The sequence below is a fragment of the Entelurus aequoreus genome, linkage group LG24 (assembly GCF_033978785.1).
Source record: "Entelurus aequoreus isolate RoL-2023_Sb linkage group LG24, RoL_Eaeq_v1.1, whole genome shotgun sequence".
NCBI classification, from domain to species: Eukaryota; Metazoa; Chordata; class Actinopteri; order Syngnathiformes; family Syngnathidae; genus Entelurus; species Entelurus aequoreus.
The window spans coordinates 6,389,168-6,405,390 of NC_084754.1; the positions used below are offsets into that span (position 1 = coordinate 6,389,168).

Below are 16,223 nucleotides of genomic sequence, written 5' to 3' on the forward strand. Positions count from 1 at the left end.
AATTGTGTAAAGTAATCGGATAACTGAAAAATATCACCGGAGCCTTGTGATACGACACCATCTTTCTTCCTCGACAAATTTTTTTTTATCAATTTCAGGGATTTATTCCATTACATAGTTGGATTTTTTTGGACATATCTCCTGAAGGAATCAATAAAGTACTATCTATCTATCTATCTATCTGCATTTTGCAGGAAAATCTAGGCTCTTGCGTATTCAAGAGTTTGCATGCTGCTAGCTGCACAACAGCAATCTTGGCTTGGTTGACCACCATTTTATTCCCCTTCCGGGAAGAAGTCACGTGACAGAATACAAGCAAGTTCAAGTTGATTGCCATGTAAAAAAGAAATGTGCTTGGATTTGTGTGTGTGCGCACGGTTTAATATGATTTTTTTTCTTGCGTATGTAGTTATCTGAATTTGAACATGTCTATTTTTAGTAAGAAATCCACACAACTCTTGATGAATGAGGCCCCAGATGTTTTGGTCAGATCTTACAGGGTTCACTATATATCCCAACTAGGTGGGGGAGGCTTGTAATTAAAATGTTTGCTTGCAACTTAAAACATAATCAGCCAAGACAGCTATCATCTAAAAACACTCATAAGTTGGGGCACTCATAAGTCGAGGTACCACTACTATATTTTCACTTTTTTTTTTTTAAAATACAAGTGGAATTGTTTAGGGGTGAATAACGGTCCTTAATACAATGGAATGAATAAAAGCACTGGGGGCTTTCAGGCTTTTATTTGTTTATTAGAAAGCAGCTGTAAAATAGCACACAATGTTTCATTATTGACAACTATACTATACAAAATCACTATTTACACATTTAAAAATCACTGTCACAGGCACAAAACTCAATCAAAACAATAATACATGTTATAAAAATGTCCGGGACTCTTGTTTAGTCAAGCTTAAAACATTAAGGCTAACATTTGCTATTTTTTTATTTTTTTATTTCATCTCTGCAAACTAAAATTTTAGTATTCTTCAAAGAACCCTTCAGAATACATTTATGAATAGAGGAGAGTAAAATGACAATGAGGCTGCTGTCACGTGTATTTTTCATCTTAATCATGCACAAAGATTTAGAAGGGACTGCACTAGTTAGCACTGCACGACAAGAGGAAGGTTCAAGTTGGGATGTGGGTTTGACTCTTGACTCTTTCTGTGTGGAGTTCCCTATGCTTGTGTGGGTGATAATTTGGCTTCCTCCATCAGTCCAAAAACATGTATGTAGAAGTCGGTTGGAGACATGAAATTGTCCATCCATCTAAATTGTCTGTTGACTGGGTGAGCTGATCACTACGTCAAATAAAAAATACTTCACATAAACACATGAAGACTAGAGGCGTACTTGGGTCTATGGTCTGTGTGTCACTGTGATTGATTGCATCCAGAGTAGCTCGAAGCTGCAGGGGTCAAAGGTGTGACGACCAGGCCTTGGCTCAGGTCCAGACTCCGTCCCTCCTTTTCCTAGAGCATGATAAATATTAACCAGTTAGTGTTAAAGCACACATCATGTATGGATTACTGCACTCAACAGATAAGGTTGTCGCTTTTATGGAAGTCTTTTCACCAACTCACCACTTTATATTGCAGAACCATCTCCTTGAAGGCCATGAAATCAATAAAAGACAGCAGAATGTCCACTATGTCACCTGCCACCTCGTCTTTGTGCTGCCTACAGGTGGATGAAAGAAAGATGAATGCTAAAGTTCTGTTTCAACATGTAAGCCACCTAGTGGCGTGTAAAACAAAAGCTTAAAAGGCCACCCTACTGTAAAAATAATTGACTTTTTAAAGATGCAACAGTAATGTGTGTCCCTAGAGTCTGTTAATGGGTTATACTTGTATAGCGCTTTTCTACCTTCAAGGTACTCAAAGCGCTTTGATACTATTTCCACATTCACACACATGCAAGGCCCTAACCACAAGCCATCAGGAGCAAGGGTGAAGTGTCTTGCTCAAGGACACAACGAACTTGACTCGGTTGGTAGAAGGTGGAGATCGAACCAGGAACCCTCAGGTTGCTGGCACAGCCACTCTCCCAACCGCGCCACGCCGTCCCCAACAAACATGTGTTTCCCTCGCAAACATTTGTGACGTCTTTATTTTTTATATGATATTGTGTGAAAACGTATTTGATGTCATTGTCTAATTTGAGTCATTGGCCAGTTGCAAGAAAACGTATGTGAACCCTCTGGGATTACTTGGAATTCTACATAAATTAAGCACAACATGTATTTTGATTTTCATCAGAATCACAACAATAGACATACTAAATTAATTCTGCACAAACAATTTTATGTTTTCATTTTTTATTGTAAACATTCACAGCAAGGTGAAAAAAAGTATGTAAACCTTTAGATTTCATTTTGGCAGCAATAACCTCAACCAAACATTTCCTGTCGTTGCACATCAGACATGCTTGTGCATCAGGAGGAATTTTAGACAATTCCTCTTTACAAAACGGTTTCAGTTTAGCAATTTTTTTAGGATGTCTGCCGTAAATGTCTCCCTTAAGGTCATGCCACACCATCTCAATTGTGTTGAGGTCTGGGGCCGTACTTATCAAGCTTCTTAGAATTACTCCTAAGAAGTCTGTTAAGAGTTGACTTAAGAGTAAATAAATTCTTCGCTGAAAGCTGCACTTAAAAGTTAGTTATCAAGCGTCTTACTCACACTTTCAGCGAAGTGTAGGACTGAATCTTAAGTGTCACCCTCAGAGCTGAATTACGACATTACTATGTGCCGTAAACGGAATTTTAGGTGACGTCATTTCTGTGTCCATAGAAATGACCAATCACGGAAGGGTATCCGTTGTCTAAGAATAAAGAAATATATTGGAAATATTTAAGTGGACAATGGGAGTGTATATTTTGACAATAAACTACAAAATAATGCAAAACAAACTAGTCCCCGCCGGCACTCACGCTACCGCTCCCTCTCTTCTCTCGCCCACACACTCACTGACGTCACTCACCTCACGGCCACACACATACGCTACTGTCATAACATTTTCTTTCCAATTCATTAATTAGGCAACTAATTTGAAACTGGTGTGGGTGGCTCTATATATACTAGCCCACTGCAGACATGCAGAAATCAACAAGGAATCGAAAAGTATTAAAATCTGTGACCAAAATAATATCCGCTCTGTCTAAACCAGGGGTCGGCAACCTTTACCACTCAAAGAGCCATTTTGGCAAGTTTCACACATTAAAGAAAGTAATGGGAGCCACAAAATATGTTTTTAAAATTTAAAATGAAAAACACCGCATACAAAGCTTAAACGCTTTGTGCTATGTTAACTAGGGATCTCAGACACACGCACCTGCACGTACTTTAATGTGGAAATTTGATGTTAGTGCAGCCCGCGAGTTTTGAATGAATGTCGCTTGAGTCATACTTGCCAACCCTCTCATTTTTCCCGGGAGACTCCCGAATATCAGAGCGTGATGACACTGCATTTGGCGCCCTCTACAGTCTGCCCAATCAGTGTATCTGCTCGGCCACAAGCGGAATGCAGCTTTGGCTTGATAGCGTTACAGACAGCAAGGCTACTAAGTCAACAGCCACACATCTTACACTGACGGTACCAATACCCAGAATCCCATGCAGCCCTAACTCTTCCGCTCAACCAACGCACGGAGAGGGGGGGGTTGATGTGTGGGGGGATTTGGTGGTAGCGGGGGTGTATAATGTAGACCGGAAGAGTTAGGGCTGCATGGGATTCTGGGTAATGGTTGTGTTGTGTTTATGTTGTGTTACAGTGGGATGTTCTGCAGAAATGTGTTTTTCATTCTTTTTTGGTGTGGGTTCACAGTGTGGCGCATATTTGTAACGTAACAATGTTAAAGTTGTTTGATACGGCTACCGTCAGTGTAAGCTGTGTGGCTGATGAGTAAGTATGCTTTGCTGTCTCCTGTGTGAGCAAGTAATAACAACATGCAACATGTGGCTGGACTGGCATGCTGTATGTAAATGCTATAGAGGACAATTACTGCAGTGCAATTAGGGCATGCCCTTTATATAGTAATTAGAGTGTAAATAGGATTATATTTTCCTGGGAGTAGTGTATGAGAGACACTGACATCCATAAGTCTCCTGGGAAAATCGGGGGGGTCGGCATGTATGTAGCTGAGCCGCATCAGAGTGGTCAAGGAGCCGCATGCGGCTCCGGAGCCGCGGGTTGCCGACCCCTGGTCTAAACGATACCGTTTGATCAGCTGCTCGTCATCAAAAAAAAAAAAAACATTGTTCCGTTCCCTGAACGTTCGCGCACGTCTCTCTCGCCTCAGTGCCATCCCCTGCTGGCAACTCCTAACCACTTAAGACACCTCTGAAGGTCTCTTAAATATCGTGGAGAGTAGGAGTGATTCTTAGACTTAAGAACGTTGATAAAAAGCTTTTATTCTTAAGTTTGAGAGTAGGACTAAATTTCGCAAATTCTCAGGACTTAAGTGTAAAATGGCACTCTAAGAAGCTTGATAAGTACGGCCCCAGGACTCTGACTGAGCCACCCACTACAGAAGGTGTATTTTCTTCGATTTAAGCCATTCTGTTCATTGTATTTTCGTGCTTTGGGTCGTTGTCCTCTTGCATCACCCATATTCTTTTGACGGTCTGAAGTTTTCCTGGAAAATGTCTTGATACAATTGGGAAATCAATTTTCCATCAGACAGCAATCCTTCCAGGCCCTGAGACAGCAAAGCATCCTCAAACCATGATGCCCCCTCCACCATATTTTACCGTTGGGAAGGTTTTGATGTTAGTGTGATGTGCCTTTTTTTCTCCACCCGTAGTGTTGGGTGTTCCTTCTAAACAACTCAATTTTGGTTTCATCTGTCCACAGAATATTTTGCCAGTAGTGCTGTGGAACATCAAGGTGCTCTTTTGCATGCACAAATATGCAGCAATGTTTTTCTTTGACAGCAGTGGCTTCCACCGTACGGTCCTCTCATTCACTCCATTCTTGTCTAAGGTTTTCCCAATTGTAGATTTGTCAAAAAAAATGCCAACATGTGCCAGAGTCTTTAGCTGACACTCTTTGGATTATTTTTCACCTCGTTGAGCATTCAGCGCTGTGCTCTTGCAGTCATCTTTACAGGTCGACCACGCCGAGGTAGAGTAGTAGCAACAGTGCAGAACTTTCTCTATTTGTAGACAATCTGTCTTACCGTAGACATGAAAATCAAGACTTTTGTAACCTTTTCCAGCTTCATGTAAGTCAACAATTCTTGATCATAGGTCTTGGGAGAGCTCCTTTGTGTGAGCCATGGGTCACATCAAGCAATGCTTCTTGAGAGCAGCAAATACAAAATTGGTGTGGATTTTTAGAGGGCAGGTTCATGTTAGTGTCCAATGACACCGAGAAAAGTTTTGTCGTTGTAGGATCATATTCAAATGTTTGCCAAATGTGCACGTCCCTGCTTGGCACTCAGCATCAAGTGTTGGAATTGGGGGTTAAATCACCAAAAATGATTCCTGGGCGCGGCCACCACTGCTGCTCACTGCTCCCCTCACCTCCCAAGGGGGTGATCAAGGGTGATGGGTCAAATGCAGAGAATAATTTTGCCACACCTAATGTATGTATGACAATCATTGGTACTTTAACTTTAATCAACAAAGTCTCGAGAAAAGGCTGTGAATACTTATGTAAATGTGATCGTTGTCACTATGGGGCATACTTGCCAACCCTCCCGTTTTTAGCGGGAGAATCCCGATATTCAGCGCCTCTCCCGACAACCTCCCGGCAGAGATTTTCTCCCGACAAACTCCCGGTATTCAGCTGGAGCTGGAGGCCACGCCCCCTCCAGCTCAATGCGGACCTGAGACTGAGTGGGGACAGCCTGTTCTCACGTCCGCTTTCCCACAAAATAAACAGCTTGCCTGCCCAAAGACGTCATAACATCTAGGGCTTTTATAGAGTGCACAACTGCGCACACAACAAGGAGACGAAGCAGAAGAACGAGGAAATTACAGACATGGCGGCCGAAATGATATACTCATCATGAACGGAGAAGTTAAACAGGACAATACTGCCATCTAATGGATAGCCACTGGAACACTGAAATTCAAGTATTTTTTTTATTTTTTCTATGTAAATAAAATAAAATAAAAAAAATATATATATAGCTAGAATTCACTGAAAGTCAAGTATTTCATACATACATATATATATATATATATACATATATATATATATATATATATATATGAAATACTCGAGTTGGTGAATTCTAGCTGTAAATTTATAAATAACCACGCCCCCCGCCCCCAAACAACCCCCCCCCACCTCCCGATATTGGAGGTCTCAAGGTTGGCAAGTATGCTATGGGGTATTGTCTGTAGAATTCTGAGGATGTAGACATAGCCGCGACACTCTTCCCTTTCCAGATGCACTGTTTGTCAAATTTGAGCTTAACTTTGTATTAAAAAAGTTGACCAGAAATGTGTGCATTTTTTTAACATTTCAAATTATACTTATATCACTGGAAATGTCTCTACAAGACCTGTCTGATAAAACTGGTTTCATGTAAATCAATTTATTTTTCAAATTTTAAAACACATACCTATAACCAGATACTGGAAATAGCTTGTACTTTTTGCTTTTGCCAGGAGAAATGTGTCACTAGAGAGTAAAACTGTGGGGCCCTGAATAGGTACCAGGTAGCAGAAAATGTACATGTGTCATGAGCAAGAATAAAAAATGAGCCTAGTCTATAAAATCCACTACACCTCCCTGATACCGAAGTACATGTCAAACTACTTCCTTAACGTAAATGACCGCCATAACCACAACACCAGGGGGAGCTCCACTAACCACGTTAAACCCAGATTCCGAACTAACAAAGGTCTTAACTCATTCTCTTTCTATGCCACATCAATGTGGAATGCGCTCCCAACAGGTATAAAAGAAAGGGCATCTCTATCCTCTTTCAAAACCGCAATAAAAGTTCACCTCCAGGCAGCTACAACCCTAAACTAACACCTTCCCCGGATTGCTAATAATCAAATGTAAACAATCAAATGCAGATACTTTTTCTTATGCCTTCTGATCTCTCTCTCTCTCTCTCTCTATGTCCACTACTTACTGTCCATATCCTACCACCGTCCCCCCCCCTCCACACCCCTGATTGTAAATAATTCAATGTGACTATCTTGTCTGATGACTGTATTATGATGATAGTATATATGATAGTATATATCTGTATCATGAATCAATTTAAGTGGACCCCGACTTAAACAAGTTGAAAAACTTATTCGGGTGTTACCATTTAGTGGTCAATTGTACGGAATATGTACTTCACTGTGCAACCTACTAATAAAAGTATCAATCAATCAATCAAAAAAGATGCCATTGCTCACATGAGATGTTCAATGAAGGTGCTCATGTTGAAGCCGGGGATCCTCCTGATCAGCTGCAGCTCCACGTATTTTTCCAACTGTTCCACCTGCACACAAATGCCATGTGAGAACACAATAAGTGTGGGTTTGATAAGCTACTCACATAATCATTGAAGATGGTTGTGTAGCTGAGTTTGTTCTCATCAGTGTTGTCAAACTCCTGGTAGTGTTTCTCCATGAAGCTCAACTGCAGCTGCTGGAACTCCTCCTCTGAAAGACATGTCAAGACAACTCACTATGAAAATTGTTCATAAACTAGCGATACCAAGGGTGTAAAACTTATTTTTATTGGAGGGGCATGTTGCAATTATTGCTGTCCTCAGAGGGAGGCTTGAAACAGTGATTTCCTATTTTAATGATGTTAGATCTGTGTTGTTGTTGTTGTTGAGGACAAGTGTTATAAATTAACTTTGGCTACAAACACTATGATGCATACATTGGATAACTTTCAGATATCTATGTTTCTGTATCTGTCCCTATTTCAAATAAACCTTTATATATTTAACTGTATGTGAATATAAACATGTAATAGCCTCGTTACACGATTTGCCTAGGCAACTCTGATTGCATTTTTTTATGGAATAGATTCATAGAACTTGCTTTCTAATGAAGTCAAGGTGACAAGCAAATTAAGTATTTAAGGGCTATCAAAAATTATGAGGCAGCTCGCATAAAATGACATGGCAGCCCAAAATAAATGATGTGGCAGGCCACATAAAATATGTGACGGACCACCAAAAACGATGATGCGGCTCGATTATAATGATGTGGCGGGCCATTTGAAATTATGTGGCTGCTCGCATAAAATAATGTGGCAGGTCACATTAAAATGATCTTGCGGACCATATAAATGGCGTGGCGCACCACTAAAAATGTTGTTGCAGCCTATATAAAACAATGTGGCAAATCACATTAAATGATATGGCAGACCAGGTAAAATGATGTGACGGACCACATAAATGATGTGGCAGGCCACTGAAAATGTTGTGACGGCCCGCATAAAATAGTATGGCAGGTTCATTCAAATTATGTGGCAGACCAGAAAAAATAAATGATCAGGTAGGGCCACTAAAAATTAATTGGGGAACCACATAAATGACGTGGGGCTCCACTAAAAATGTTGCGGCGCACATAAAATATCGTGGCAGGTCACTTTAATGATATAGTGAACCACATACATGATGTAGCGGGCCACTGAAAATGTTGTGACGGTCCGCATAAAATAATGTGGGATGTCACGTTAAATGATGTGGAAAACCACATGAAATGATGTAGCGGACCATAAAAATAAAGTGGCACGCCACAAACATTTTTCGTTGCAGCTTGCATAATACAACGTGGCAGGTCACATTAAATGATATGGCAGACCAGGAAAAATGATGTGACGGACAACATAAATGATGTGGCGGACCACAGAAAATTGTGACGGCCCGCATAAAATAGAATGGCAGATTAATTCAAATTGTGTGGTCCTTTTCTCTGGTCTGCCAGAGAAAATTATGTGGCGGACCAGGTGATGATCAGGTGGGCCACTGAAAATGAAGTGGCGGGCCACTTTAACTGATGTGGCACAATACACAAAATGATGTGGCGAACCACATAAATGACGTGGGGCTTCACTAAAAATTTTGTTGCGGCACACATAAAATAATGTGGCGGGTCACTTTATATGACGTGGCAGACCAAAGAAAATATTGTGACGGCCCGCATAAAATAATCTGGCATGTCACGTTAAATGTGGAAAACCACATTAAATGATGTAGCGGAGCATGAAAATGAAGTGGCGCGCCACAAAAACTGGTGTTGCAGCCTGCATAAAACAATGTGGCAGGTCACATTAAATGATATGGCAGACCAGGAAAAATGATGTGACGGACAACATAAATGATGGGGTGGACCACATAAATGATGTAGCGGGCCACTGAAAATTTTGTGACGGTCCGCATTAAATGTGGGATGTCACGTTAAATGATGTGGAAAACCAAATGAAATGATGTAGCGGACCATAAAAATAAAGTTGCGCGCCACAAAAAATGTTGTTGCAGCCTGCATAAACAATGTGGCAGGTCACATTAAATGATATGGCAGACCAGGGAAAATGATGTGACGGACAGCATAAATGATATGGCGGGCCACAGAAATTTTGTGACGACCCGCATAAAATAGAATGGCAGGTTAATTTGAATTATGTGGCAGACCAGAGAAAATTATGTGGCGGACTAGGTGATGATCAGGTGGGCCATTAAAAATGAAGTGGCGGGCCACTTTAACTGATGTGGCGAACCACAAATGACGTGGGGCTTCACTAAAAATGTTGTTGCGGCGCACATAAAATAATGTGGTATGTCACGTTAAATGATGTGGAAAACTGCATGAAATGATGTAGCGCCGTGTTTTTCAACCTTTTCTGAGCCAAGGCACATTTTTTTCATTGAAAAAATCCGGAGGCGCACCACCAGCAGAAAACATACAAAAATTAAACTCAGCAGCCGATATTGACAATAAGAAGTCCATCTCGCAATTGTTGGATATGAATTTAAACCAAAACCAACCATGCATCACTATAGCTCTTGTCTCAAAGTAGGTGTACTGTCACCACCTGTCACATCACGCCGTGACTTATTTTGAGTTTTTTTGGTGTTCTCCTGTGTGTAGTGTTTTAGTTCTTGTCTTGCGCTCCTATTTTGGTGGCTTTTCCTGTTTTGTTGGGATTTTCCTGTAGCAGTTTCATGTCTTCCTTGAATGCTATCCCCCGCACCTGCTTTGTTTTTGCAATCAAGACTATTTAAGTTGTGCGGCCGCTATCCTTCTTTGTGGGTACATTGTTGATTGTCATGTCATGTACGGATGTACTTTGTGGACGCCGTCTGCTCCACGCGCTTACAGTAAGTCTTTGCTGTCGTCCAGCATTCTGTTTTTGTTTACTTTGCAGCCAGTTCAGTTTTAGTTTCGTTCTGCATAACCATCCCTAAGCTTCAATGCCTTTTCTTAGGGGCACTCACCTTTTGTTTATTTTTGGTTTAAGCGTTAGATACCTTTTTACCTGCACGCTGCCTCCCGCATATTGTGATCACGACAAACCAAGTTCCCGAGATCTACAAAGCAATTAGCTACCTGCTGCCACCTACTGATAGGGAAGCGTATTACACGGTTACTCTGCCGAGCTCTAAGACAGCACAGACACTCAACGGCACATTATTTGCAGACTATAATTACTGGTTTGCAGAACATATTTTTAACCCAATTAGGTGAAATTACATAATCTCCCACGGCACACCAGACTGTATCTCACGGCACACTAGTGTGCCGCGGCACAGTGGTTGAAAAACACTGATGTAGCGGACCATATAAATGAAGTGGCGCGCCACTAAAAATTTTGTTGCAGCCTGCATAAAACCATGTGGCAGGTCAAATCAAATGATGTGGCAGACCAGGGAAAATTATGTGACGGACAACAAAAATGATGCGGCGGGCCACAGAACATTTTGTGACGACTCGCTTAAAATAGTATGTCAGGTCAATTTAAATGTGGCAGACCATAGAATACAAAATGGCGGGCCACTTTAAATGATGTAGCAAACCACAGAAATGACGTGGAGCAACACTAAAAATGTTGTTGCGGCCCACATAAAATAATGTGGGCCGTTAAATGATGTGGCAGCCCGGAGGAAATGATGTGATGGACCACATAAATGACGTGGCGGGCTACTGAAAATTTTGTCACGGCCCGCATAAAATAATGTGGCACGTCACGTTAAATAACGTGGACCATGTTATATAACTTGGCGCGCCAATCAAATGATGGCCCAGGCTTAAACTGATTTTTTTTCCCCTCACCCCCCACTCCCCTGCGTTTACCTGTTCCTCAACTTTTTTGTAAGTTGGCAGACCCGTCAGCGATCCTGTTCTGTCTCCCTGTAATGTTTGTCTGATCTTGAATAGGATTATGCTGAAAATCTTAATTTCCCATCTGGGATTATTAAAGTATTTCTGATTATGATGATACGAACCACTAAAAATGATATTGTGGGCCACAATAAATGATAGGACGGGACAAATTTGGCCCCCGGCCTTAAGTTTCACACCTGTGCTATAGATAATATAGCACAAGTGAATAGGTAGAGGACGTTTACCTTATATAACTTGGCACGCCAATCAAATGATGGCCCAGGCTTAAACTGATTTTTTTTTTCCCTCACCCCCCACTCCCCTACGTTTACCTGTTCCTCAACTTTTTTGTAAATTGGCAGACCCGTCAGCGATCCTGTTCTGTCTCCCTGTAATGTTTGTCTGATCTTGAATGGGATTATGCTGAAAATCTTAATTTCCCATCGGGGATTATTAAAGTATTTCTGATTATGATGATACGAACCACTAAATATGATAGTATGGGCCACAATAAATGATAGGATGGGACAAATTTGGCCCCCGGGCCTTAAGTTTCACACCTGTGCTATAGATAATATAGCACAAGTGAATAGGTAGAGGACGTTTACCTTATATAACTTGGCGCGCCAATCAAATGATGGCCCAGGCTTAAACTGATTTTTTTTCCCTCACCCCCCACTCTCCTGCGTTTACCTGTTCCTCAACTTTTTTGTAAATTGGCAGACCCGTCAGCAATCCTGTTCTGTCTCCCTGTAATGTTTGTCTGGTCTTGAATAGGATTATGCTGAAAATCTTAATTTCCCATCGGGGATTATTAAAGTATTTCTGATTATGATGATACGAACCACTAAATATGATATTATGGGCCACAATAAATGATAGGACGGGACAAATTTGGCCCCCGGGCCTTAAGTTTCACACCTGTGCTATAGATAATATAGCACAAGTGAATAGGTAGAGGACGTTTACCTTATATAACTTGGCGCGCCAATCAAATGATGGCCCAGGCTTAAACTGAATTTTTTTTCCCTCACCCCCAACTCCCCTGCGTTTACCTGTTCCTCAACTTTTTTGTAAGTTGGCAGACCCGTCAGCGATCCTGTTCTGTCTCCCTGTAATGTTTGTCTGATCTTGAATGGGATTATGCTGAAAATCTTAAATTCCCATCGGGGATTATTAAAGTATTTCTGATTATGATGATACGAACCACTAAAAATGATATTGTGGGCCACAATAGATGATAGGACGGGACAAATTTGGCCCCTGGGCCTTAAGTTTCACACCTGTGCTATAGATCAGTGGTCCCCAACCACCGGGCCGCGGACCGATTGGTACCTGGCCGCACAAGAAATTTAAAAAAAAATAAAAAAATTATTATTTTTGTTTTTTTATGAAATCAACATAAAAAACACAATATATACATTATATATCAATATAGATCAATACAGTCTGCAGGGATACAGTCCGTAAGCACACATGATTGTATTTATTTATGTAAAAAAAAAAATGTAATTTTTATTTTTTTATTTTTTTTTAAATACCCCCCGGGCCTTAAATTTCACACCTGTGCTATAGATAATATAGCACAAGTGAATAGGTAGAGGACGTTTACCTTATATAACTTGGCGCGCCAATCAAATGATGGCCCAGGCTTAAACTGACATTTTTTCCCCTCACCCCCCACTCCCCTATGTTTACCTGTTCCTCAACTTTTTTTCTAAATTGGCAGACCCGTCAGCGATCCTGTTCTGTCTCCCTGTAATGTTTGTCTGATCTTGAATAGGATTATGCTGAAAATCTTAATTTCCCATCGGGGATTATTAAAGTATTTCTGATTATGATGATACGAACCACTAAATATGATAGTATGGGCCACAATAAATGATAGGACGGCACAAATTTGGCCCCCGGGCCTTAAGTTTCACACCTGTGCTATAGATAATATAGCACAAGTGAATAGGTAGAGGACGTTTACCTTATATAACTTGGCGCGCCAATCAAATGATGGCCCAGGCTTAAACTGAATTTTTTTTCCCTCACCCCCCCACTCCCCTGCGTTTACCTGTTCCTCAACTTTTTTGTAAGTTGGCAGTAAGGCTGAAACGACGCGTCGACGTAGTCGACGTCATCGGTTACGTAAATACGTCGACGCCGTTTTTGTGCGTCGACGCGTCGCATAATGACGTCACACTACCGTCATGGCGAAGCGCAAAGCAGACGATCAAAGAAGACGATGCGAGCGGTGCGAGCGAGGGGGGAAAAGCATGCCAAAAGTGTGGGAGTACTTCAATAAACGGCCTAATAATGTTGTTGTATGCACACTGTGTCGAGCGGAAATGGCCTATCATAGCAGCACAACGGCTATGAACGAACATTTGAAAAGAAAACCATCAACTAGTCAATCGTCCGCGCGAGCATACGTTGTCATCATTACACAAAAACATGAATGTGCCATTTGTATCTGCTAGGGGTGTAACGGTACGTGTTTTGTATTGAACCGTTTCGGTACGGGGCTTTCGGTTCGGTACGGGGGTGTACCGAACGAGTTTCTAAGCTAAAGTCTTAACAAGCTGCTTTGCTCCGTCTGCCTCTGTCTCAGCACGCAGCATTGTCCCACCCACACAACCATCTGATTGGTACACACGCAGCATTGTCCCACCCACACAACCATCTGATTGGTACACACGCAGCATTGTCCCACCCACACAACCATCTGATTGGTACACACGCAGCATTGTCCCACCCACACAACCATCTGATTGGTACACACGAAGCATTATCAGCCAATCAGCAGTGCGTATTCAGAGCGCATGTAGTCAGCGCTTCAGGGTGGAGCAGATAGGTGTTTAGCAGGTGAGCATCAGGCAGCGGACTCTCCCCAAATGATAATAAACACCTCCCAGTCAACTACTACTAACATCACTATGAGCCCGTTGACCTTCTAGAAACTTAAACTGCAGCTCAGCTCGCTCGAAATCCTGGCTTGAGGTGAAGGCTAATTAGCTCTCAGTTCCAGCCACATCGACCCCTTCTGAGCGCCTATTTTCAGCTGCTGGGAATATTATAAACAAGAAAAGAACCAAACATGTACACATGCTAACCTTTCTTCATTACAACTGTTAGACACTCACTGGAATGAGTAGAATTGGTTATTGTGTACTGTGTTGGACTGGATGTTTATTTTGCACATTTTAAAAGCAATATTTAATGTGTACAGTACTCCAGAATATTTAGATTGGCACTTTTTTGTATTGGATGTTTATCTTTATTTTTGCACATTTTAGCAAATAAGCAATACTTTCACTTTTGTTGAAATGTTTACACTGTTGTTACAGAATATTTCGTTTTGCACTTTTTTGTATTGGATGTTTATCTTTATTTTTGCACATTTTAAAGCAAAATAAGCAATACTTTTACTTTTGAAATGCTTATACTATTGCAGAATATTAAGATTTGCACTGGATGTTGACTTTTATATTTGCACATTAAAAAGCAAATAAGCTACTTTTAATTTTGTTAAATGTTAAAAGTTTTAAATGTTTACATTGTTACAGAATATTTAGTCATGTTGTTGTCAATGTTGACTGAGTGGCCATACTTCTTTTTTTTTGTAAATAAAAGCCATGCCTTTTGAAAAAACGGGCCTACATTTATTTTTTCATCTTCATTTTGAATAAAAAAATAATCGGCAAAAGGAAAAAATAATCTATAGATTAATCGAAAAAATAATCGATAGATTAACCGATTAATCGAAAAAACAATCTATAGATTAATCGATAGAAAAATAATCGTTAGCTGCAGCCTTAGTTGGCAGACCCGTCAGCGATCCTGTTCTGTCTCCCTGTAATGTTTGTCTGATCTTGAATGGGATTATGCTGAAAATCTTAATTTCCCGTCGGGGATTATTAAAGTATTTCTGATTATGATGATACGAACCACTAAATATGATATTATGGGCCACAATAAATGATAGGACGGGACAAATTTGGCCCCCGGGCCTTAAGTTTCACACCTGTGCTATAGATAATATAGCACAAGTGAATAGGTAGAGGACGTTTAAAATGGTAATCCTACCCATGATGATGTCCTCTATGCATCCAATAACAGAGTCGAAGGCTGTATCTATGGCTGAGGAACTGGATGAAGACAAGATTGACAAAACATTGGGTTTTATTGGACAGAAACACCACAGAATGAGACACGTCTCTTCAATTATTAGCAAACTATCTCTTGGCTTTAACTAACCTGGAAATGGCAAAGGTTTCGTCTTCCATGTCAACCATTTCCACAATGTCCTCCCCGCAGGCCTGCACACCTGTGGCGGGGAAGAAATGTGAGGCAACGTCTGCTTTAAAATGCACAAGTCTTTACTTCGTCAGAGCTGTGTATTATCACACCTTACAGGTTTAGCGCTTTACTCAACGACGACGTCAGGCAGTAGCCTCGGCTAGCTAACGTTAGCGACACGCGTGAGTCGTTAAAAATGGTCGACTTCCGAATGAACAACACACCTAAATGAATTCAAGACGCGCGTTTAAGGCACGCAGGCGAAAGGTAATCACTTACTTCGTTCTTCAACGTCCATGTTCAGGCAGTCGTGAAGGATATGGTTACCCTGGAAACGACGTATTTCGGTGCGGCTTTACGTAATCTCCGACAGAACCAAGTTAAGAGCACATTGGTTCCTACCGTAGGTGAGCGCTGGCAAGTTGTGTTGCGTTCGTGTACTGTCCTACAAGTCGAAATTTGCGAACTTCCATTCTGGAATAGCAAGTGGATGCGCCAATTTCATTTGTTGTCTCTTTAAGGCATCATTGACTTTTTACGAGTGTAAATAAATCAGTCATACGCATGATAATGCCATCAGAAAAGAGCTATAAGGATTATTCATAAAGTAGATTACTTAGAACAGTGGTTCTC

At 41.1% G+C, this 16,223-nt stretch overlaps 1 protein-coding gene across 2 annotated transcripts; it reads right to left on the minus strand.

Moving 5' to 3' along the window:
* Window positions 1-734: 734 nt before the first annotated feature.
* On the minus strand, window positions 735-16,020 carry LOC133642002 (ADP-ribosylation factor-like protein 2-binding protein). 2 transcript variants are annotated; one of them, XM_062036197.1, is made up of 7 exons: window positions 15,870-16,020; window positions 15,549-15,618; window positions 15,378-15,439; window positions 7,519-7,625; window positions 7,377-7,462; window positions 1,590-1,686; window positions 735-1,478 (listed from the first exon to the last, which is right to left on the minus strand). In XM_062036197.1, exons 1-7 carry the CDS (start codon window positions 15,886-15,888, stop codon window positions 1,380-1,382), a joined length of 540 nt encoding a protein of 179 aa, XP_061892181.1. In that variant the 5' UTR covers window positions 15,889-16,020; the 3' UTR covers window positions 735-1,379. The 2 variants fall into 2 exon arrangements, with proteins under 2 accessions (XP_061892181.1, XP_061892182.1); XM_062036198.1 differs by lacking the exon at window positions 15,870-16,020 and adding an exon at window positions 15,701-15,827.
* Window positions 16,021-16,223: the final 203 nt, after the last annotated feature.